At 42.6% G+C, this 24,875-nt stretch overlaps 2 protein-coding genes across 20 annotated transcripts; both read left to right on the forward strand.

The window, feature by feature from the left end:
* Window positions 1–6: 6 nt before the first annotated feature.
* mtrf1 (mitochondrial translational release factor 1) lies at window positions 7–9,200 on the forward strand. Of its 2 annotated transcripts, none has more exons than XM_073952932.1 (9): window positions 7–519; window positions 3,067–3,155; window positions 3,410–3,491; window positions 3,743–3,850; window positions 4,859–5,031; window positions 5,575–5,692; window positions 6,617–6,753; window positions 8,210–8,308; window positions 8,584–9,200. In XM_073952932.1, exons 1-9 carry the CDS (start codon window positions 216–218, stop codon window positions 8,683–8,685), a joined length of 1,212 nt encoding a protein of 403 aa, XP_073809033.1. In that variant the 5' UTR covers window positions 7–215; the 3' UTR covers window positions 8,686–9,200.
* A 1,517-nt stretch (window positions 9,201–10,717) lies between these two features.
* On the forward strand, window positions 10,718–20,047 carry LOC100330805 (uncharacterized). 18 transcript variants are annotated; one of them, XR_012408347.1, is made up of 20 exons: window positions 10,718–10,758; window positions 11,635–11,660; window positions 11,851–11,907; window positions 12,444–12,522; window positions 13,498–13,557; window positions 13,684–13,749; window positions 14,985–15,020; window positions 15,533–15,604; window positions 15,703–15,783; window positions 15,896–15,967; window positions 16,105–16,155; window positions 16,230–16,289; window positions 16,437–16,496; window positions 17,215–17,304; window positions 17,382–17,459; window positions 17,535–17,603; window positions 18,250–18,593; window positions 18,877–18,985; window positions 19,374–19,476; window positions 19,711–20,047. XR_012408347.1 is itself a non-coding variant. In XM_073954851.1 (20 exons), exons 3-20 carry the CDS (start codon window positions 11,883–11,885, stop codon window positions 19,725–19,727), a joined length of 1,203 nt encoding a protein of 400 aa, XP_073810952.1. In that variant the 5' UTR covers window positions 10,718–10,758; window positions 11,635–11,660; window positions 11,851–11,882; the 3' UTR covers window positions 19,728–20,047. The 18 variants fall into 18 exon arrangements, 8 of the variants coding, with proteins under 8 accessions (XP_073810952.1, XP_073810956.1, XP_073810954.1 ...); XR_012408351.1 differs by having other exon boundaries at window positions 16,233–16,289; XM_073954851.1 differs by having other exon boundaries at window positions 18,519–18,593.
* Window positions 20,048–24,875: the final 4,828 nt, after the last annotated feature.

Here is a 24,875-nt window from a genome sequence, read left to right on the forward strand (position 1 = left end):
CTGCCTCTTCCTGTTCCGGTTGTTCCTGTGTTATTGTGGCCATGTGCGATCTTGTGTACATATTCTGACCTGTACTGTACTCTAGATGACCAGTTTATGTCCAGTCTAATATGACCAGTTTAATAAAGAGTCCTGTTTATATGAGGGTTAGCATGTTGTCATGTGTTTGGCTGAGCCGGTTAGCTGAGAACTAACTAGCGTCTGTTTATGCGGCGATGGCTGCGGCTCTGAGGCGGCTGGTGAGGCGGGTTTCTCCTCGTGTTCTGACCGCGACAGTCTGCAGATCCGCCGGCCACAAAAGCGATGATTTCCTGCAGCACGACGCGCTCCGGAGACTGGTTAAACGCGCGGTTGACGAGCACCGGGCCGTTAGTAGCCGTCTGGAGAGCGGAGCGGTGAGTGAAGCCGACCGGAGAGCGTTAAACCGGCGGCTGCTGGACGCGTCTGCGCTGATGGAGGCGTTCGAGGAAACCGAGCTGCTGCTCAGAGAGATGGAGGACCTGCAGACACTCATTCACAGTAAGCGTTGACTAGCACTGATGCGTGTCAGTAATTGTGTGTGTGTGTGTGTGTGTGTGTGTGTGTGTGTGTGTGTTTATCACAGTGATCCTGTTTGTGTGTCAGTAATCCAGTGTCAATGATCCATTGTGAACGATCCATCTTCAGTAATCCTGATCGTGTGTCATTAATCCAGTGTTATAAATTCTATCCAGTGTCAGGGATCTTGTTTGTGTCAGTAGTTTATCGTCAGGAATTCTGTCTGTCAGTAATGCAGTGTCAGTGATCCAGTGTCAGTGATCCTGTTTGTGTGTCAGTAATCCATCATCAGTAGTTCTGTCTGTCAGCAGTGCATTGCCTGATCGTCAATAATCTATCGTGAGTAATCCAGTGTCAGTAATTCTGTCTGTGTCAGTGATCCAGTGTCAATGATCCATTGTCAGTAATCCATGGTCAGTGATCCAGTGTCAATAATGCATCATCAGTGATCCAGTGTCAGTGATTCAGTGTCAGGGATCTTGTTTGTATGTCAGTGTTTATCGTCAGGAATTCTGTCTGTCAGTAACCCATCATCAGTGATCCAGTGTCAGTGATCCTGTTTGTGTGTCAGTAATCCATCATCAGTAGTTCTGTCTGTCAGTAGTGCATTATTTGATTTTCAACAATCTATTGTGAGTAATCCAGTGTTAGTAATCCATCATCAGAAATTCTGTCTGTGATCCAGTGACAATGATCCACTCTCAGTAATCTATCTTCAGTGATCCAGTGTCAGGGATCCAGTTTGTGTGTCAGTGATCCATTGCCAGGAATTCTGTCTGTCAGTAATGCATCGTCAGTGATCCAGTGTCAGTAACCCATCATCAGTGATCCAGTGTCACTTATTCAGTGTCAGTGATCCTGTTTGTGTGTCATTAATCCAGTGTTATAAATTCTATCTGTCATGGATCCAGTGCCAATAATCCAGTGTCAGTAATTCGTTGTCAGTGATCCAGTTTCAGGGATCTTGTTTGTATGTCAGTGTTTATCGTCAGGAATTCTGTCTGTCAGTAACCCATCATCAGTGATCCAGTGTCAGTGATCCTGTTTGTGTCAGTAATCCATCATCAGTAGTTCTGTCTGTCAGTAGTGCATTATTTGATTTTCAACAATCTATTGTGAGTAATCCAGTGTTAGTAATCCATCATCAGAAATTCTGTCTGTGATCCAGTGACAATGATCCACTCTCAGTAATCTATCTTCAGTGATCCAGTGTCAGGGATCCAGTTTGTGTGTCAGTGATCCATTGCCAGGAATTCTGTCTGTCAGTAATGCATCGTCAGTGATCCAGTGTCAGTAACCCATCATCAGTGATCCAGTGTCACTTATTCAGTGTCAGTGATCCTGTTTGTGTGTCATTAATCCAGTGTTATAAATTCTATCTGTCATGGATCCAGTGCCAATAATCCAGTGTCAGTAATTCGTTGTCAGTGATCCAGTTTCAGGGATCTTGTTTGTGTGTCAGTGATCCATCGTCAGGAATTCTGTCTGTCAGTAGTGCATTGTCTGATCGTCAATGATCTATCATGAGTAATCCAGTGTCAGTAATCCATCATCAGTAATTCTGTCTGTGATCCAGTGACAATGATCCATTGTCAGTAATCTATCATCTGTGATCTAGTGTCAGAGATCCAGTTTGTGTGTCAGTGATCCATCGCCAGGAATTCTGTCTGTCAGTAACCCATCATCAGTAATTCTGTTTGTGTCTGTGATCCGGTGTCAGTGATTCAGTGTCAGTTTGTGTGTCAGTATTTTAATCCAGTGTTACTAATTATATCAGTCAGTGATCCAGTCTCCATGATCCAGTGTCAGTAATTTTGTTTGTGTGTCAGTAATCCATCATCAGTAATTCTGTGTCAGTGATCCAGTGTCATTGATCTATTGTCAGTAATCAATCGTCAGTGATCCAGGGTCAGTAATCCATTATCAGTTATTCTGTTTGTGATCCATCATCAGTGATCCTGTTTGTGTGTCAGTATTGTCTGTAATCCAGTGTTAGTTGTTCTGTCTGTCAGTGATTTGGAGTCAGTGATACAGTGTCAGTAATCCTGTTTGTGTGTCAGTAATCCATCATTAGTGTTCTGTCTGTGTCTGTAATGCGATGTCTGTAATCCATTGTCAGTGGTCCAGTGTCAGTAATTCTGTCTGTCAGTGATCATGTTTGTGTGTCAGTATAGTCTGTGTGTCTGTAATCCAGTGTTAGTAGTTCTATCTGTCAGTGATTTGGAGTCAGTGATACAGTGTCAGTAATCCTGTTTGTGTGTCAGTAATCCATCATTAGTGTTCTGTCTGTGTCTGTAATGCGATGTCTGTAATCCATTGTCAGTGGTCCAGTGTCAGTAATTCTGTCTGTCAGTGATCATGTTTGTGGGTCGGTAATCCATTGTCAGCGATTCTGTCTGTGTGTGTAATCCAAAGTCAATAATTCTGTCTGTCAGTTATCCTGAATCAGAGAATCCTGTCAGTAATCCTTCCAGTGTGTCAGTAATCCAGTGTATCTGTAATCCTGTCAGTGTTCCTCGTGTGTTCCAGACACTAGTGCTGAAGACCAGCAGATGCTTTCTCTCCTACGAGATGAACATGAAGAGCTGGGCAGAAGAGTCGAGCGGCTCCACAAGCAGGTCTGCACTGATTCTGTGTTTATCCGTCAGTAGTGTGTCTGTGGCGTCTGTACTGCTGATCACTCATTTATAGAGGGGTCTGGCTGCAGACTCGGCGCAGATGCAAGCTGAGCTGCATGCAATGCATTTTAATGCGCTCACCTAGTCACTAGCTCTACTGAATGCATTGTGTCTGACACTGCATCTCTGAGCGATGCGCTCTCAGCTTAAAGGCTGCATCCAGATACCATTGCTCATTGCTCTGATGCTTTCAGCTGATCGAGACTCTGGTTCCCCCTGATGATCTGGACAGCAGAAGCGTCATCCTGGAGGTCGTATCAGGACGAACAACCGGAGGTTTGATCACATTTACAACAGACACACACTGACATGTTTGTGTGTTTGTTTGTCACTCTTTGTGTGTGTGTTTGTGTCTGTGTGTGTGTGTGTTTTGTGTAGGGTGTGTGTATGTTGGTAACAGAGTTGGTGTAGGGCAAAAGAAAATACACATTGCACCATATAAAACAATGTTAACCAATGTAATGTCCCCACAATTCACAAAACAAACCCATTTGCGTGCGTGCGTGTGTGTGTGTGTGTGTGTACAGGAGACATCTGTCAGCAGTTCACCAGAGAGATGTTCGACATGTATCAGGGCTTTGCTTCTTATAAAAACTGGGACTTTGAGCTCTTCAATTACACTCCGGCTGAATACGGTACGCTGCATTACCCAGCATCCCCTCTGTCTCTGTGCTGAACACAGGTATATTTCACTACAATTGAAATATAGTTTGTATTATTAGTTAGAATAAACAGAAGCATTGTCATTTGTTGTGTTAAAATGGTAATTGTGCTGCATTGTTTGCTCTTGTTATTAATGACATTTGATGTATTTTAGACACTCGGAGTGACTTCTGTTTACTCAACTCATGTGTCAATCACTGAGAGTGGACAACATTACATGGCAAAAATCAACTCATAGGAGACATAAATAAAATGAAACATTTCCCACCATCATAAACACAACCCATACTTTACATTTTACTCAAGATGTAAATGAATATAGGAAAGTATAATGTAAATCTTTAGAAAAAGAAAGATGACACATTAAAATACATGCAACATATTGCAAAATAAATACAAACAACAAAATGGTAACTCAATTTTATACATATTTTTTCTCTTGATTTTTGCTCTTTTTTTATTTAATTTTTTTTCATAACATTTACATTTGGGCTACTAATTTTAGAAGCGTTATTGTAGTTATATTGTTAGATGAGCTTCAAATTTGGCTTCAGTATTGACTAATCTAATGTATATGCACAAATATAATATTGTAAATCATCAGATCTGTGAGGGTCAACTCGCTCTCTCGCTCTCTCTCTCTCTCTCTATTTCTCTCTCTCTCTCTCTCTATTTCTCTCTCTCTCTCTCTCTCTCTCTCTCTCTCTTTCTCTCTCTCTCTCTCTCTCTCTCTCTCTCTCTATTTCTCTCTCTCTCTCTCTCTATTTCTCTCTCTCTCTCTCTCTCTCTCTCTTTCTCTCTCTCTCTCTCTCTCTCTCTCTCTCTCTCTCTGTGTGTGTGTGTGTGTGTGTGCGCGTGTGTGTGTGTGTGTGTGCGTGTGTGTGTGTGCGCGTGCATGTGTGTGCATTTAGATATATAAGTTCATTTTGGTGAGCTTAATGTAACTGAGATGTGTTTTGTGCGTGTGTGTGTGTGTTCAGGAGGTCTCCATCACGCCTCTGTGCGTGTCTCTGGCGAGTGTGTTTTCCGTTGGCTGAAGTTTGAGGGTGGCACACACCGAGTGCAGAGGATCCCTGAAGTGGGTTTATCGTCCCGCATGCAGCGCATTCACACTGGCACCATGACGGTCATCGTGCTGCCGCAGATGGAGGAGGTCAGGCTGTGCTCATTTAACACACACACACACACACACACACACACACACATATATATATCTGCAGAATATGTGCATTTCTAATCATAACAGTGTTAATAACTCATCTCTAATAACTGATGTGTTTTAAGAACATTAAAAAGTTTATTTTACCTAAAGCTTTTACTCTAGCCGAAATAAAACAAATAAGACTTTCTCCAGAAGAACAGATATTAGAGGAAACACTGTGAGAAACTCCTGAATCTGAGAAACATCATTTGGGAAATATTTGAAGAAGAATAAATATTGCAAGTCAATAGGTCAAAATGTGTGTGTGTGTATGTGTGTATGTGTGTATGTATGTGTGTGTGTATGTGTGTTTGTGTGTATGTGTGTTTGTGTGTATGTGTGTTTGTGTGTACGTGTGTTTGTGTGTGTGTCTGTATGTGTGTATGTGTGTGTGTGTGTGTGTGTACGTGTGTTTGTGTGTATGTGTGTGTATATGTGTGTGTGTGTGTGTGTGTTTTCAGTGGTGTTCTGATGTGTATATCACTGCAATTACAGGTGGACATTGATATCGCACCTAAAGACCTGCGGATCGACACCTTCAGATCTCGCGGTGCCGGCGGTCAACATGTGAACACCACCGACAGCGCCGTCCGGCTCGTACACCTGCCCACAGGTGCGCTTCTACACACTGCAGCATCACTGTAATGTAGTCATATAGAGGTTTTGGATGAAAGAAAGATTAATGTGAAAAATGTAAGTCATGAATGGATTTATTGGCGGCACGCTGGCGCAGTGGATCACATGATCGCCTCAACAAAAGAAGGTCTCTGCTTTGAGTCTCGGCTGGGTCAGTGTGTGTTTCTGTGTGGAGTTTGCATGTTCTCCCCGTGTTGGTGTGGGTTTCCTCCGGGTGCTCCGGTTTCCCCCACAGTCCAAACACATGCGCTATAGGGGAACTGATCAACTACACTGGCTGTAGTGTGTGAATAGGAGTGTGTATGGGTGTTTCCCATAGATGGGTTGCAGCTGGAAGAGCATCCGCTGTGTAAAACATATGCTGGAATTGTTGTCGGTTCATTCTGTTGTGGTGACCCCTGATTAATAAAGGCACTCAGCCAAAAATAAAATAAATGAATAATCCTGAATCCCGGTTATTTGTGTAGCGCGTGTTCGTTGTCCTCGAAGCTCTCAGATGGTATTCAGCAATTAAAGCTGTTGTGTTTAGTGGTGTATATCAGTGGGTGCTTTTTCATTCATGCACATCGCCCAGGGGTGTCCAAACTCAGTCCTGGAGGGCCGGTGTCCTGCAGAGTTTAGCTCCAGCTTGCCTCAACACACCTGCATGGATGTTTCTAGAAAGCCCAGTAAGAGCCTGATCAGCTGGCCCAGCTGTGTCTGATTGGAGTTGGAACTAAGCTTTGCAGGACACCAGCCCTCCAGGACCCAGTTTGGACACCCCTGCTATAGCCCAATAAGTATTAATGATGTCTTGGTTTTCTTTTGGATTGTGTTTGGATTGTTCTGGTTTTGGTGTCAGTCCCGGTCTCGTCTACCTGCAGTTCAGTGTGTCTTGATGTTTGAGTTGTTGTGTGTTCAGGAACCGTGTCTGAGTGCCAGCAGTTCCGCTCTCAGCTGAAGAACCGCGAGACGGCTCTGCGTGTGTTGCGCGCACGACTGCACCAGTGCATGATGGGACAGCAGCGGGAGCAGACACACACCGCTCGCAGACTGCAGGTCAGATACACACTACACACATCACATGAGGGTGTAAGAGCTGTACTCCAGGCTCTTTTGTTTGTCTGAGTGATGGAATATCAGGGATGTTTATTAGTGATGTAAAATGTTTCCTCTCATTTATCAGAGATTCTGCTTCCTGCTTTGGCTGAGTTTGCATTGCAGTAATGTTATCTGACATGTCTAAAGCGAGTCTCACACTGCTGCACACATTCTGCCTACTGGCTGAATGAGGGCAGCATCCGGGTCATTAAAGTGCACTTATTATTATTATTAGAGTTTTCAGTGTGAACACACTACTTACACTATTAATACTACAAAATGGTGTAGAATAGTGCAGAAGTGAGTGATTTGGGACGCAGCTATTTAAATGCATCTTACTTCTATCATACACACAGACATTTTATATCTCAATATTAATAAAGGTTTTCTCAGACATGTGCATTTGTATACACACGGCTGAATACAGTTGTGATTGTAAGTGTGTATGGAGAATCAATATTTCGCTGATCGTGATGAAATCTATTTAGTTTGAATTGTTTGAGGTGCGTGATTTATGTTCAAAATGAACCAAATCTAATATTCACAGGCAGCGCACACACTGCAATTGTCAAAACCCTAAACATGATTAATTTTGCCCAGCACTCATTATTTAATATGCAAATGACGGAGGAGGAGTTTGAACAGACCTCTGCAGCAGCTTTTAAAATGACAAATTCTAAATTCAATACAATTCACTGAGTTTAGCAGCAGTGGAAGTCAGACAATTCCACATTTGGTTTAGAGGGGCATCCCTGAGCAGTTATTATATAATGACAATAATCCCAACCTGCCGATATATATATATATATATACACAGTTGAGGTCAGAGTTATTAGCACCCATTTATTTTTTTCCTCATTTTCTGTTTATCAGAGAGCAGATTTCTCCAACACATTTCTAATCATAATAGTGTTAATAACTCATCTCTAATAACTGATTTATTTTCTCTCTGTCATGATGACAGTAAATAATATTAGACTAGATATTCTTCAAGACACTTCTATACAGCTTAAAGTGACATGTAAAGGCTTCACTAGGGTAATTAGGGTAATTAGGCAGGTTAGGGTATAATGATGGTTTGTTCTGGAGACTATTAAAAAATAATCAGCTTAAAGGGGCTAATAATATTGACCTTAAAATGCTGTTTAAAAATAAAAAACTGCTTTTATTCTAGCCGAAATAAAACAAACAAGACTTTCTTTTTAAAAGAACAAATATTATCAGACACACTGTGAACATTTCCTGAATCTGTTCAACATCATCTGGGGAATATTGGAAAAAGAAAAAAATATTCAAAGGGGGCGAATAATTCTGACTTACACTGTATATAATAACCTAAACAGCTTTGTTGTGCTGATAATGTGTGTGGGTGTGTGTGTTTGTGTGTGCGTGCGTGTGTGTGCATGTGGTCCAGGTGGGTACGCGGGCTCAGTCAGAGAGGATTCGCACTTATAACTTCACCCAGGATCGAGTGACGGACCACAGGATTGGTTTTGTGACGAGAGACATCAAGGTGATGCGACACACACACACACACACACACACACACACACACACACACACACACACACACACACACACACACACACACACACACACACACTATATTTATATATAGTTGATGTCTTAATCTTTCACTCTCTTGTGAAATTAGTGTTCTTTTTAAATTGTATCCCTTATATAAATATAACTTTATCTGATCTGATCATCAGTTCACTGAATTTATTTATTTTTAATTTGTATAGGTTTTAAAAAAAGTGTGTGTGTGTGTGTGTGTGTGTGTTGCAGGAGTTCATGCGTGGAGCTGAAGGTTTGGAGGATTTGTTACGGCTCCTGCAGGAGAACCAGGATAGAGAAGAACTGCTGAAACTGCTGAAGGACAACAGCTGACACACACACACACACACACACACACACACACACACACACAGAAAGAGACATTAAACACAGTTCTGAAGCTGCAGTGGGAGCTCAATGACTTTATCGTGTGAAAGGGAAATGTTCATGTTCATGTTTCCTCATGGATTTACTTGTATCTTCAGTTGTGAGTGTCCTGGTGCAGTTTGCTGTTACTCATGTCTCTGATGGACACAGGAGATCATCATCAATATTCAGCTCATCTGGAGCTGTGGAGTGGCTTCTTCTATCTCTCGGTTCATACTTTTAGTTCATGCAGCCACTGTAGATCTACAGGATGAGCGTCAATCAGACTAATAGATATATATAATTTACTTTATTTTCAACTTATTTAAATCTCTTTCTGTGTCCTCGTTTGGAGCTGTACTTATTCAAATATATCACAGAATGAGTGATCAAATTGAATGTGATTCTGTTCAAAATGATGAAGAACGTCTTGTCCACAGTGTAGAATCTGCTGGTCTGAAGGATAAAGAGTTCAGATGACAGTAATGAGTATGTTGTTATTGATGTTTAGTCTTTTATATGTATAATTGCACATAAACACTAAAATGTGATGGGACACACCTCAGTTAAAGCGGTTCTACACTGTTGTGTGTGCTGTGACACAGCTGGAGTTCATCAGTGAGGGGCTGCGCAGGTGTTTCTCAATCCTGATACAGATAGGTGGAAACACACCTGACTGATAAAGAATGTTCAACATGCTCATCTGATCTACACACCCATCAATAAAACACGCCTGGGCTTGACATCAACACCTACACAATGGAGACACAGGTGAGATCAAAAAACTAAACAAACACAGGTGAACTGAACTAACAAGTGATTTGAACACAGGTGAATTGAATAAACACAAGTACACTGAATATTGGTGAGTTGAACAAACAGGTGAGTTGATCAAACACAAGTACACTGAATATTGGTAAGTTGATTAAACAGGTAAATTGAACAAACACAAGTTAACTGAACATAGGCGAGATAAACACAGGTGAGTTGAACAAAGGTGAACTGAACGCAGGTGAGTTGAACAAACAGGTGAATTGAACAAACACAAGTACACTGAATATTGGTGAGTTGAACAAACAGGTGAGTTGATCAAACACAAGTACACTGAATATTGGTAAGTTGATTAAACATGTAAATTGAACAAACACAAGTGAACTGAACATAGGCGAGATAAACACAGGTGAGTTGAACAAAGGTGAACTGAACGCAGGTGAGTTGAACAAACAGGTGAATTTAACAAACACAAGTGAACTGAACATTGGTGAGTTGAACAAAGGGGAACTAAACGCAGGTAAGTTGAACAAACACAAGTGAAGTGAACATAGGCGAGATAAACACAGGTGATCTGAACGCAGGTGAGTTGAACAAACAGGTGAATTGAACAAACACAAGTGAACTGAACATAGGCAAGTTGAACAAAGGTTAACTGAACCACAAGTGAGTTGAACAAACACAATAGAACTTAACATAGTTGAACACAAGTGAGTTGAACAAACACAAGTGAACTGAACACAGGTGAGTTGAACAAACACAACTAGTAAATTGAACACAGGTGAAACGAGTAAACACTTGAACAAACACCACACAGATGTGAGCTGAACACAGGTGAGTGGCTGGAGAAGATGATTAGATGAAGATGAGTGTCTTGAACATCACTTAGTTTACATGTTGTTTCTGAGAGAAAGTGTGTATCATCTGCTCTGATAGAGTTCTCTCTTATTTATAGTAAAGAGAGCAGTGTGTGTGTGTGTGTGCGTGCTTGAATATGTGGTTTACATTTTATAATGTGCAAAATACTGTGAATATTTTCTATATGAGTGTGTGTGTGTATATATATATATATATATGTGTGTGTGTGTGTGTGTGTGTGTGTGAGCTGAAAACTCACCGTACAGGTTTGCTGTGTGCTGGAGGTGAAGCTGATCAAAGTCCTCATTGGCTCTGACAGCAGGACAGGGTGTGACAGGAGAAGCACATCCACACTCATTCACACGCTTTCACACACAGCGCAGGGACACACACACTCTCTCACACACACAGGTGAGTCCAGCAGCAGCAGCTGAAAGTGTTTATTGTGATGTTCATCTGTCCTGCAGCAGGCTCCAGACTCTGGATGTAGATGTGTGATGTACAGCGCTCAGATGTTGCTCAGATGTTTGTTAAAGTTCTCGATGCCATCTTTACAGTAGAAGATATTTAGAGTAATGTTGATGTCTTTATTTGGTTTTCTCTTGCTGCATGATCAATACTATAGTAATGTATGTTAACTATACTCGTGCTTTTGAACAATGCTGTGGTAAAGTGTATTATCCTGTGTATGTTATAGTGCCACTGTTATCATGTGTTGATGGATGCTCCAGCATACTGTAGTGTTGACTATAGTGAACTCATATACCGTAATAAACACTGTAGTATTCTTCAGTGTTGACACAGTAAACTGCGGTGTGTTGTACACTATACCCTGCAGTGCTAGAAAACCCCAGTGTTGGCTCATTTGTTTCAATGACTGTAGTTGTTGTGTTACCATAGCAGCTGTTAAATCCCTACAGCAGATTAATTGAAGAACACACCAAAATGACTGCTTGTTCCAGCTACTTATTTAAAATGAGTTGACACGACTCAGCTCTTCATTAATCTGAGGGAACTTGATTTTGTTTGTTCAATCCTCTTAAATGTGTAGTTAATGTAGGGGTGAGTTAACTTATTTGATGTGTGCTGAGTGTAACGCAGCGTTTGTGCAGTGTGTTTCACTATATCACAGCAGGAGAGGGACACACACTGCTGATAGCTGTGTGTATGTGTAGATAGAGAGATCAATATGAGCATGTGAGTGATTGACAGCAGTAATGGGAGGCTGTAATCAGCAGGGTGTGTGTGTGTGTGTGTGTGTGTGTGTGTGTGTTAATTGTTTTTAAGGGGCGTCTGCTGGTTAATCAGGACAGGTAACTTCAGTTCACACCCACAGAGAAAGAGCTGGAGACAAAACACACACACAAACACGAACACACACACTTGGCACCAGGAGCAAATATGCATGGCAACATATCACAACACGCCTGCAGCAGATTTACATGATGAGGATGATGATGACGTGTGTAAATAATGTTCAGACTCTGTGTTGGTTTATTATAGTGACTCTGACAGGAGGACAGCTGTGAGGCACCATGAACACACAGACCAGCAGAACCAGTAAGAGCTGCTCCATCACTCACTCATCACATCATCATGGAGAAATATCGAGACCACCGACACACTGCGCATCTCTGGAGCTTCGCTTTATTGAGAATAATGCTCCATCAGCTCATGCATTTAATAACATTAACCAAGAATAAATCATCTGCTAAAGCGTGTAATCGTCACAATGCACCATGTGTGAATGTGTTATTGAAGCCGGAGTTGTGCTTGATCACTTTAGTGAGTCTCATCAACTGATCCAGTCACTTCAATACCGACAGCACTTCAGCTTCTCTCTGTTCCTGCTGTTTACTGCTGGCGTACTGCCCTGCCTATTATCAACATTCAGCCATTTATTTTCAGCTTACTCCCTTTATTAATCTGGGGTCGCCACAGTGGAATGAACCGCCAACTATTCCAGCACATGTTTTGCACAGCAGATGTGAACTGTATATCAGTATTGATAAAGCAGGATCCTGTTGTACATCTCATCATTGCCTTTATGTGTGTGTGTGTGTGTGTGTGTGTGTGTGTGCACTGATGATCCACAGGTGCAGAAAACAAGAGGAGAACCGTCCTGAAAGACAACAGCTGGATCAGACGAAACACAGAGCAGGAGGAGGCTGTAGAGTACGACACACACACACACACACTCACCATCAAACACTCTAAGACACATATACACACTCACACATACACGATCTAACACACTTTCACAGACAAACACACGTTCTAACACACTCTAACAGACACATACACACTCGCACATACACACATTCTAACACACCCTAAGATACACACATATATACTTGCACAGCCGCAGACACACTCACACACACATTCTAATTCACTCCAACAGACACTCTCTCTCACACACATATACACATTCTAACACACTTTAAGACACATACACTTCCACAGACACACACATCCTCTTTCTCTCTCTCACACACACACACACATACACAATCTAACACACTTTCACAGACACAAAACACAATCACAGGCACACAAATTTTCTAACACATTCCAACAGACACATACACACAGACGCACACTCTCTCTCACACACATACACGTTTTCACACACTCAATTTTACACACATACATACACATTCAAAAAACACACATACATACACATAACACACCTTCACAGACACACACACACATTCTAACACACTCCAACAGACACACACTCTCTCGCACAAACATACACATTTTAACACACTCTAAGAGACACACACACAGACACACACACATTCTCACATACACTAACACACTCATAGACACTCTCGCGCTCTCTTTCTGTCTCTCTCTCACACACACACATTCACAGACACTCTACAACTACACGCTCTATTACACACTGCACACACACGATCTGACACACTCCAGCAGACACATACACAGTCTCTCTCACACAGACACACTGAGACACATACACTAACACACTCGCAGACACACGCTCACAAACATTCTCACATACACTAACACACACACACACACACACACTATCTCTTTCTCTCTCACGCACACATACACGTTTGACACACCTTCACAGACACACACACACACACTCGTGACTCAGTGTTGTTGTTGTTGTAGCGATGACCCAAACTTTGGCAGAGTGGTCCTGGGTCAGGTGAAGCCTGCAGAAGTGGACAGGTGAGAGTCTCTTCATCATCATCATCATCATCATCAGCTGCTCTGCATGTTAATATATATAATATATATATATATATATATATATAATAGAATAATATATAATAATCTTCTCCTGTCTGACTTCAGCCAATCAGTGTCGGCAGATCAGACCGCCGGGAATTCTGGGACGTCCTTCTGCTCCTTGAGCAAGAGGTGCATTAAACACCGAACTGTAGACCTGATCATACCTGTGTACATGTGTAAGATCAGTGTGTGTGTCTGGAGCTGGACTGTGTATTTATTTATTGAATGGGATAGCCCCTTGAGATGTATCATCTCATTTTCAAGGGCCTCTCTGAGAAGTTCACAGATCAAACAGAGCGCTTCACATCATAACAAACAAACAAACAAACAAACAAACAAACAAACAGCAGACGTCACCTGAAACACTTCCCACAATCTGAAGCCTAAACAAACAAAAACATCTCACCAAAAGTACAAACAATTTACTGCACACACAAATAATTAATAACCGTTTAAATTGGAGCGATATTAATAACATTCACAAGTTATTTCCAAAAGAGAAAATAAACGAGCCCCGAAAAGACTAAATGACTCTCTTGATCTAAAAGAGGAAGGGAGACTGCTGTATCTGTGTGTTGTGCTCTCTCTCTCTCTCTCTCTCTCTCTCTCTCTCTCTCTCTCTCTCTCTCTCTCTCTCTCTCTCTCTCTCTCTCTCTCTCTCTCTCTCTCTCTCTCTCTCTCTCTCTCTCTCTCTCTCTCTCTCTCTCTCTCTCTCTCTCTCTCTCTCTCTCTCTCTCTCTCTCTCTCTCTCTCTCTCTCTCTCTCTYTCTCTCTCTCTCTCTCTCTCTCTCTCTCTCTCTTTCTCTCTCTCTCTCTCTCTCTCTCTCTCTCTCTCTCTCTCTCTCTCTCTCTCTCACATTTTAGGTGCTTTATTGGCATGACAAATAGCTGTACATTCGTATTGCCAAAGCAGTGCAGCGTCGCTGCGTACAGACAAGACAGTGCAAAAAGGGCAGTAGTGCAAACAAATATGAACATAAAATATAATATAGAAATAAAGAAAAGAAATGTAAATCTCTCTCTCTCTCTCTCTCTCAAGTTCAAGTTCAAGTTCAAGTTGCTTTATTGGCATGACATTAAGTACAGAATTGCCAAAGCACTTCAAATATGAAATATAATATAACCATTGAAAAATTAATAGTAATACAGATAAGATATAATGACACACACACAAAAAACAATACATTTGATAAATATAATAATAATAATAAAAAGTTTAAATTATTTAAATAAGATACACAAATTTACATTAACCATTTCTTATGGTGTGGAGGGTGTATGCATATTTTGCAGCTAGTCTAGATGTCAATTCGTCCTCTCCGAGTACATGGTAAAGTCTCTCTCTCTCTCTCTCTCTCCTGCAGGTTCAGTGGCAGTCAGGAGCTGCTCAGTAAGGGCGGGTGGGTTCACAGTGCTGCATGGTTACTCCACAATAGCGGAAACATTTCAAGCATTTTACATTCGCTTTCTTCAACTGGAGGAACATCCTTCTGTTATCAGGAGAGATCATAGAGTCTAATGTGATGTAATGTAAAGCGTGATATAGCTGAGGATCAGACCCTTCTGCTTTTGAGGATGCCAGTGTAATGAGTGCTTTCCCTCTTCAGCTGCGCTCCTGCTTGGAGATGCTTAAAGTCCTGCGGTTCTAGACTCTGTATCAGGGGTCACCAACCCTGTTCCTGGAGAGCTGCCTTCCTGCAGATTTTAGTTGCAACCCTGACCAAACACACCTGTTTGTAATTATCAAGTGCTGCTTTAGGCACTATTAATTGGTTCAGGTGTGTTTGATCAGGGTTGGGACTGAATTCTGCAGGAAGGCAGCTCTCCAGGAACAGGGTTGGCCACCCCTGCTCTGTATGTTTGGTAGCTGATAAGATTGTCTGTCCACTGACCCTGAATCTGTGTGTCGCAGCACAAACACATCCAGCACTAAGAGCGCAGTGACCGTTCCACCATCGCCCACCAAACCGCCCGTCCCTGCCAAGTGAGATCCGCTCTCTTTAGTGTACTAACACTTCAGATGCACGTCAGTCTGATAAACGTGTGTGTGTGTGTGTGTCTGTCTGTCTGTCTGTCTTCCAGGAAACCAGCGCTCAACATGTCACCAAATGCTCAGTCCAGCTTCACTGCCAAAGTCTTCTCAGCAAACTCCAACAGCAAAACGTGAGTGAACCAGAACTAGAGCTTTAACACACACACACACACACACACACACACACACCAGTATTAGTCAACCATCAGTGTTTGTACTGGTTTAACTGGCCCTGTTTGACAGATTGAGTCCTGTTAAATCGTCATTTGGTGAGAAGTTTCCTGAGGTCACTGCAGCGTCTCCATCTACCAATGGGTGAGTCTGTCAATAACTCCGCTTTAGATCAGACGTTTACTGGAAGATTTTACATGACAGCTGAGATTTAGACGCTTGGTCAAATGAAAGCTGGAGTGTGTAATGTTATCTGTGTCTGTCTGTGTTTTTGTAAACAGCATCTCATCTTCATCATCATCCTCAGCTTTATCAGCCACTTCCACTTCAAGGTAAGATGCATCCTGATCTTGATGACACATCTCGTGTTTCTCATATGATGAATATGTTTTTATTGATTTTGCAGCAGTGTGAAGAGTTCTGCTGTCACGACTCCTGTAAATCAGACAGTGAATACCCAGAGCAGGTGAGAATCATCCTACATCAGATTCAGATTCATTCATTATCAGATTTAAATTAATCCATTATTAGATTCAGATTAGTCCATCATCAGATTAATCTAACATCAGATTTAGATCCGCATCTGATGAATATGTTTTTATTGATTTTGCAGCAGTGTGAAGAGTTCTGTTGTCACGACTCCTGTAAATCAGACAGTGAATACCCAGAGCAGGTAAGATTCATCCTACATCAAATTAAGATTCATCCAATATCAGATTCAGATTCGTCAAACATCAGACTTATACACCATCAGATTCATCCAATATTAGATTCAGATTCATCCACCATCAGATTCAGATTCATCCAACATCAGATTCATCTAATATCATATTCAGATTCATTCACCATCAGATTCAGATTCAGATTCATCCTACATAAGACTCAGATTCATACACCATCAGATTCATCCAATATAAGATTCAGATTCATCCTACATCAGATTCAGATTCATCCTACATCAGATTCAGATTCATCCTACATAAGATTCAGATTCATATACCATCAGATTCATCCAATATAAGATTCAGATTCATCCTACATCAGATTCAGATTCATCCTACATCAGATTCATCCAATATCAGATTCAGATTCATACACCATCAGATTCAGATTCATCCTACATCAGATTCAGATTCATCCACCATCAGAATCATCCAATATCAGATTCAGATTCATCCACCGTTAGATTTCTACCAATCTACCATCAGATTCAGATTTGTCTTTGATCAGATTAATTTTAATCTGTCATAAAATTTATATTAATCTGATTTGTCAGATATCAGATTCAGATTCATTGTCCGTCTGATTCAGATTCGGTTTCCAGTATTTTCCACACTGACCTTCTCCAGAGTGTTACGTCATGATGTCTGATTCCTCTGTCTGTCAAACAGGACGAGCATCACTAACACTAAAACATCAGTTCTGGAGGACTGGACTCCTGCCAAACCTGCAGACAAGCCCTCAGTGAGCCTGAAGACCAGGTACAAGATTCAGTCTAATGCAAATCAATAATCTCTTAGATATGGCTGCTAATGAATCTGTGTTGCTTCATATGCAGTGATGTGAGTTATTCTCCCACACGCTCATCTCCATCAGCCGTGACTGTGAACACACGCTACAGCTACCGGAGCGACAGGTAACGCTGCTCACCTGTACTTTACTGAACACACTCCTGATCTTCACTCGCTCACGTCTGATGTGTTTCTGCTAGTGCTCCACTGGATGAGCTCTCTGATTCGCTGCTGTCTGGAAGTGTGTACTCGCAACCTGTCCGATCACAGTAAGATCACTGACACTATAATACTACATAAATACATCATCAGATTCAGATTGGCCCTTCATTAGATTCAGATTCAGATCAGTTCACCATCAGATTCAAATTGGTTCATTATCAAATTCAGATTCATTTACCTTTAGATTCATTCACCATAGGATTCAGATTGGTTCACTATCAGATTCAGATTCATTCACTATCAGATTCAGATTCGTTCAATATCAGATTTAGATTCGTTTACCTTCAGATTCATTCACTATTAGATGCAGATTATTTCACTATCAGATTCAGATTAGTTCACCTTCAGATTCAGATTGGTTCACTATCAGATTCAGATTCGTACGCTATCAGATTTAGATTGGGTCAATGTCAGATTAAGATTTGTTCACCATTAGATTCAGATTGGTTCACCATCGAATTCAGATTCATTTACCTTCAGATTACTTGCCTTCAGATTCAGATTTGTTCACTATCAGATTTAGATTGGTTTACGTTCAGATTCATTCACTAACAGATTCAGATTCGTTTACCATAAGATTCAGATTGGTTCACTATCAGATTCAGATTCATTCACTATCAGATTCAGATCGATTCACTATCAGATTCAGATTCATCCACCATCAGATTCAGATTCATCCACTATCAGATTCAGTATTGTTGTCCGTTAGATTTGCATTTATGCTCCAGTAGCTTCAGATTCATCACAGTTATGTCCCAGACTGATATTATACACTATAATACGGCACAAATCATCAGTCAACTTTATTTCTACAGCAGACTTTAAAGTACAGATTGATTCAAAGAAATAATCTCAAAAAGCAGTCAGTGCTGGGCTCTAGAGGGAGAGGAAATACATTATTCACATGTTCTTATTCGGTGTCAGACAGTGTTGATGCTGAATATCTGTTTTCTCTCCATCAGAACTCAAACCAGGAGCGTTTATTCAGAGTTCCCGGCTGATTCTGCCTCTCTCAGCTCTTCTCTGGAGTCCAGCAGGTCACACACACACACACACACACACACACACACACACACACACACACACACACACACACACACACACACACACACACACACACTTCATACACTGCAAAAGATGGCATTCTAGTCTAAATATCTAAAAAGTCTGAAACCAAGCAGCATTTTCTAGCAAAACAGTCTGCCAATAGGGTAAGGAAATAATCATCTTTCCAAACAAAACCAGTTTATATTGGGGTGTGTGTGTGTGTGTGTGTGTGTGTGTGTGTGTGTGTGTGTGTGTGTGTGTGTGTGTGTGCAGGCCGATGAGCAGCCGAGACCTGTGTTCTGTGTGTGGGAAAGCCATGGCTGGAGGAGAACGCATGATCCTGGAGGAGCTGAAGATCAACAGCCACACGTCCTGCTTCAGGGTAAACCAGCACACACACTGACCAACACACAACCTGAAGATCAGGACGGTGGTGTGTGTGTGTGCGCGTGTGCATATGTATGTGTGTGTATATATATATATGTATATGTATGTATGTTTACAGATAGACAGATGGGGCAATTTGGTGTTTCCCAGTATGGGGTTGCAGCTACAAGGGAATACGCTGTGTAAAACATATGCTAGAATAGTTGGCGATTCATTCTGCTGTGGCCACCCCTGATGAATAAAGGGACTAAGCTGAATAATTGAATCAATATATATGTATTAGTATTTATGTGTATATATTTATATCTGTATTTATTTATGTGTGTGTGTGTGTGTGTGTGTGTGTGTGTGTGTGTGTGTGTGTGTGTGTGTGTGTGTGTCAGTGTGCCGTGTGTCGCTGTGATCTGGGCAGTCTGGAAGCAGGAAAGTCTCTGTGGGTTTACCGTGAGCGAGTGAACTGCTCAAACTGCTACAGTAAAGTCAGAGGTAATGTGCTGTATTAATATCAGTGTTAATCTGCAGTTACACACACACACACACACACACACACACACACACACACACACACATATCATAAGTCTCTCGCTCATTACTCCTCATTAATAATGCTGTTTAAAGTATCGTATATGAGAATCTCTTCCTCTGTGTTGCTGAAATGCTCTCATGCTGTACGGTTGTAAACATCACTCAGCACTCTGCTCTCCTCATCATGTGTTTCAGGCCAGTGGTACATCTGAGACGGACAGAGGAGAATCTACACTACACACACACACACACACACACACACACATACACATATGCAGACCACAGTTCAACAGCAGATATTATCAGGAAATGTTCACATATATGAGTTGTGAAAGTGTGTTGTGGAAGGGTTTACAGCATTAATATTGTCTTGATTATTTCTCTTCAATAATCTCTCATGTATAAAGCTCTGATCAATCATCATGATGTGCACAGTTACACCGCCTGCTCTGCTCAGCTCTGCTCTGCTCTGCTCAGTGTAGTGACGAGTGTAACGTCTGATCATCACATAATAAACTATACTCTGATCCTGCTGGAGCTCTGCTGTTTCAATATTCAGAGAAATTACATTACATAGACATGGTGTGTGTGTGTGTGTGTGTATGTGTGTGTGTGTGTGTGTGTGTGTGTGTGTGAGAGAGTGTGTGTGTGTGTGTGTGTATGAGTGTTTTAGTTTGTGTGAGTGTCTATAATTGTGTGTCTGTGTTTGAGTAAGTGTGTGTGTGTGTGTGTGTGTGTGTGTGTGTGTGTGTGTGTGAATATATTTGAGTATGTGTTTGTGTGTGTGTATGAATGTGTTTGATTATTCATGTGTGTAGATGTGTGTGCATGTTTTAGTGTGTCTATAATTCCACCTGTGTGTATATGGATGTGTGTGTGTGTAAGTATGTGCATTTGTGTAGATGTGTGTGTATATAATCTGAGTGAGTGTGTGTGTTTTAGTATAGCTGGGTATGTGTGTCAATGATTGTGTGTGTGTGTAAGTGTGTATATAATTGTGTGAATATTCTGTATGAGTGTGTGTTTCAGTACAGTATATCTTGTGTGTCAATGATTGTGTGTGTGTGTGTGTGTATATGAGTGTGTCTATAATTGTGTTTGTGTGTGTAATCTGCATCAGTGTGTGTGTGAGAGAGTGTCTCGCGCTGCTCGTCTCTGATTGGTCGAGCGTATCTCGTGTCCGTGAAGCGCCGTTCAGCCGCCGGTCACACACGCGCTCTCTGCTCGGTAATCTGCACCGGGCGTGTGTGTGTGTGGCGGATGGAGGCGGCGGTGATGGCGGAGCTGGAGCTGCAGAAGCTGCAGGAGCTCGTGCGGAAACTGGAGCTCCAGAACGAGCAGCTGCGGGCGCGCGCAATCACCGCGCCGCCGAGCCGAGCCTGCCGGTGCTCCCCGGAGGACGAGCCGTTCCCGTACTTCCGGCCGCATTCCGCCGCGGAGGAAGATGAAGAGGAGGAGGATGTTGATGAAGAGCTGATGCTGCTGGATCTGGAGACCCTGAGCCCGAGCGCGCAGTCCGAGGAGACCTGGTGAGTGAGTGCGCGCACGTGTATGTTATTGTCGGTTGTTATATCGGACTCACACACACACATGCAGCTCCAGCATCTATCAGCTATACTGCTGTTTGGCCTCAATGCTGACTAAAACATTACGAGTGTAACAGTTGTTACACACACACACACACACACACACACACACACACACACAGGTTTGTTTTTTTGTGAAATGTGGGGATATTATTGGTTTCCATGGTTATCAGACATACACACAAACACAATTATACAGATATACACACACACACAGACTCACCCACTCATTCATTCACCCACTCTCTCTCTCTCACACACACACACACAGTCAGTGCCCTAGATAGTCAACATGAGGATCTATGAAGATGACAGGCGAACTAGATTCACTCAGTTCCCTTTAACACACACACACACACACACACACACACACACACACGTGACAGAGTCTCATATGATGTTTGCAGCAGTCAGTCATTATAGTTTTGAATATTCAGATGTGTGATATTTGAGCTCATGAATATGCAGATGAGTCAGAGGGCTGTGATTGGCCAGTTCTGCTGTATTTCAGGGTGTTGATGAGGTTCCAGTTGTGTCAGATCTACATCTCCTCATCACTGCTGTGTGTGTGTGTGTGTGTGTGTGTGTGTCATTGTGAATGTGTTGGTGATGAGTGCTAGATGTCATCCTCAACACTGAGCTGCTCATCTTCCCTGAACTCCACACACACACTCATCATGACTCTGGGATTGTCCAGCGTTACCTCATGTAGTTCAGTAAGGAATGTTGTGCTGCTCCTGGATGATCAGCCGTCCTTCATGGAGCACATTGCTCTGTCCTGCAGCTCTGCACTCTTCATCATCAGTAGATCAGACCCTTCACAGATCCTGCTGCTCTGAGCTGTGGTCATGTGAGCTGCTGGTTCTTCTAGCTGGTCTCCTGTCCTGCATCCTCATCCTCTACAGCAGCGGTTCCCAAAACTAATCAGCCTTCTCAACCCCAAGATAACGATGCCAGCGACTCCCGACTCTTCTAACGTGGTTATAAATACAGAGACCTTGCATGCAAAGGCGCACACACTCCAACAGACCCGAGTCTATTCTTCATTTATTTTTTAATGTATGCGAGTGCTGTAAATGTGCCGGACAGTCAAACCTGGTGCCATAAAATCAGTCTGCTGCATCTGACGCTGTTGCTGTGTCTTCAATATAATTAAATGTATTATATATTATGTATAATGTATTATATTATAATGTATTATTGTATAATTATAATGTAATTACCCCAGGGGGCGCAATCCAATAGAACTAGTCACTATAAGCTACTATAGTAACTAGCACAGAGTGACTATAAACCACTATTTGTTTCTCTTCAGTAGGTTATGGATGAAATATGCTCATTCTAATGGTTTATTAAACATAAATAGATTTTTGGAAATCACCAGGCGACCCCCCCCCCTTCAGTGCCCCACGTCCTCCACTTTGAGGGCCACTGCTCTACAGATGCTCCAGCTGCAGCTCTACTGTGGAGCTCCTCTCTGCATCTCTCAGCTCTGGTCTCCGCTGCAGGCTCAGATCAGATCAGATCACTGATGTCTGCTTACAGGACAGCTCTGACACTGCAGCCTCTCCTGCACCTCTACACTCCTCCATAAAGAGGGATTATTGTGAGCGCTTCAGTGCTGATTGAGTTCAGCGTCTTCAGTCTGTAGATTCAGCACAGGAGGAGCTCAGCGGGGAAACACACTAATTAAAGCTGATTAAATGTGTGCGTCTTATTCACCACCGTCATGAAGAGCAAATCTCAGATTACTGCCTCCACTGACGAGTGTGTGTTGATGTTGGCGTCTGCTGTGTGTGTGTGTGTGTGTGTGTGTGTGTGTGTGTCAACCCTCCTGTTGTTGTCAGGATTCTCCTGTATTGTATCCTGCTGTCGTCCTCTTTAACCCTCCTGTTGACTTATGGGTCAAAATTGACCCAGGCACCGTATTAACAGCAGAAGAAAACTGAACTGTGTTTCTATCCTGAAGTTTGGAGACGTGTTCTGAAACGACCCACCATCAATAAATCCTCTTCATAATGAAGATGAACACATTTAGGACACATCGGCTGACCCAGCAGCAGAAACCATTTCTACACCTCAGAAACTGCTGACACACACACTACAGCACACACACACGCATGCACTCCAACACACACCCAAACACATGTATGGTTATATATGTGTGTGTTATCACTGATGTGTGTGTGTGTGTGTCCTCAGGCTGTATGTGTGTCCGCGGGCTCCTCCATGGTCTGCTTCTCCTCTGTCTGCTGTTCAGTGGTGTCGGCGGGTTCTGGACCAGCAGCGGCCCGAGATGGAGACGCTCCGACACTCGCTCTGCCAGTCCGGTACACACACACACACACACACACACACACACACACACACACACACACACACACACATTATTAGCCTTTAGCCTTCAGCTTGTTTATAGTGACTGGCCTCTGTCTGTGCATGAGGATGAGCGTCTGGAGGTCATCAGGGGTCATCAGTCTGATGTAATGACACCTGTTATTCTGCAGGATTAGCGTAAGGACACAGTGAGTGGTGTTAATGCGGCCGTATATAAACACACACACACACACACACACACACACACACTTGTATATCTTTGTGAGGACTTCCCACAGACGTAATTATTTGTCTACTGTACAGACTCTATTCTATATATGCCAGCCCCACCCCTAAACCCAACCCTCACAGGACACACACTGCACTTCCGCATGTTCACAATGCTTCTGTCTGTGCTGTTTTCCTTATCGTGACCTTTCTTTGATCTCCATGAGGAAATCCACACACACACACACACACACACACACACACAGTTAAGAACATGCATAATGCAGATAGCTATATGTGTGGTCCCCACAATGTGAGGAATACAAGGTGAACACACACACACACACACACACACTCAGAATAATGCTGCGTCAGGACTGTGTGTTCTGATCTGTGCAGATGAACACAAACACACACACACACACACGAGAAGATTATCCACACCTAGTAAAGTGCAGTCAGTGTTTGAGGGGGAGGAGCCGCTCATGAATATGCAGATGAGTTAGAGTTTGATGGACAGCTCTGACAGTGTGAAGGTGTAGAGCAGGGGTCACCAGTCTCGGTTCTGGAGGGCCGGTGTCCCTGCAGGGTTCAGCTCCAACCGGCCTCAACACACCTGCCTGAGTGTTTCAACTATACCTAGTAAGACCAGCTTGTTCAGGTGTGTTTGATTAGGGTTGGAGCTGAAATCTGCAGGACGTCGGCCCTCCAGGAACAAGTGTGGTGACCCCTGGTTTAGACTTTAGCCTGTTAATAGTGAGTCACATTCACCGCGGTGTTTAGCGGCTCCCACCCGCCGCTCATGCTGCTATATTCAGCCTGTGTGAGCGGCAGAGAGCAGCGTTACCATAGCAACTGTGTTTACATCAAAGAGTCACGATAAGAGCCGAGCCGCATGTGAATGCTGAAATATTCCCACTGAAGAGTGTGTGTGTGAGCAGTATGTGGACACACTCATGATCATACATGCAGCTGTGTGTGTGTGTGTGTGTGTGTGTGTGTGTGTGTGTGTGTGTGTGTGTGTGTGTGTGTGTGTGTGAGAGAGAGAGAGAGAGACATAGGGCTCTATTTTAATGATCTAGGCACAAAGTCTGCAGCTCATGCTGTAAAAGCATTAAGTGTGTGTGTGTGTGTGTGTCTGAGTCCACTTCTGCTGTATTGAGGATGGATAAACCCACTCTGCTCATCACTGTGTATACGGCTGTATGATAGAGCCCACCGAGTGTCAGA

Source organism: Danio rerio, chromosome 6 (assembly GCF_049306965.1).
Source record: "Danio rerio strain Tuebingen ecotype United States chromosome 6, GRCz12tu, whole genome shotgun sequence".
Taxonomy (NCBI): domain Eukaryota; kingdom Metazoa; phylum Chordata; class Actinopteri; order Cypriniformes; family Danionidae; genus Danio; species Danio rerio.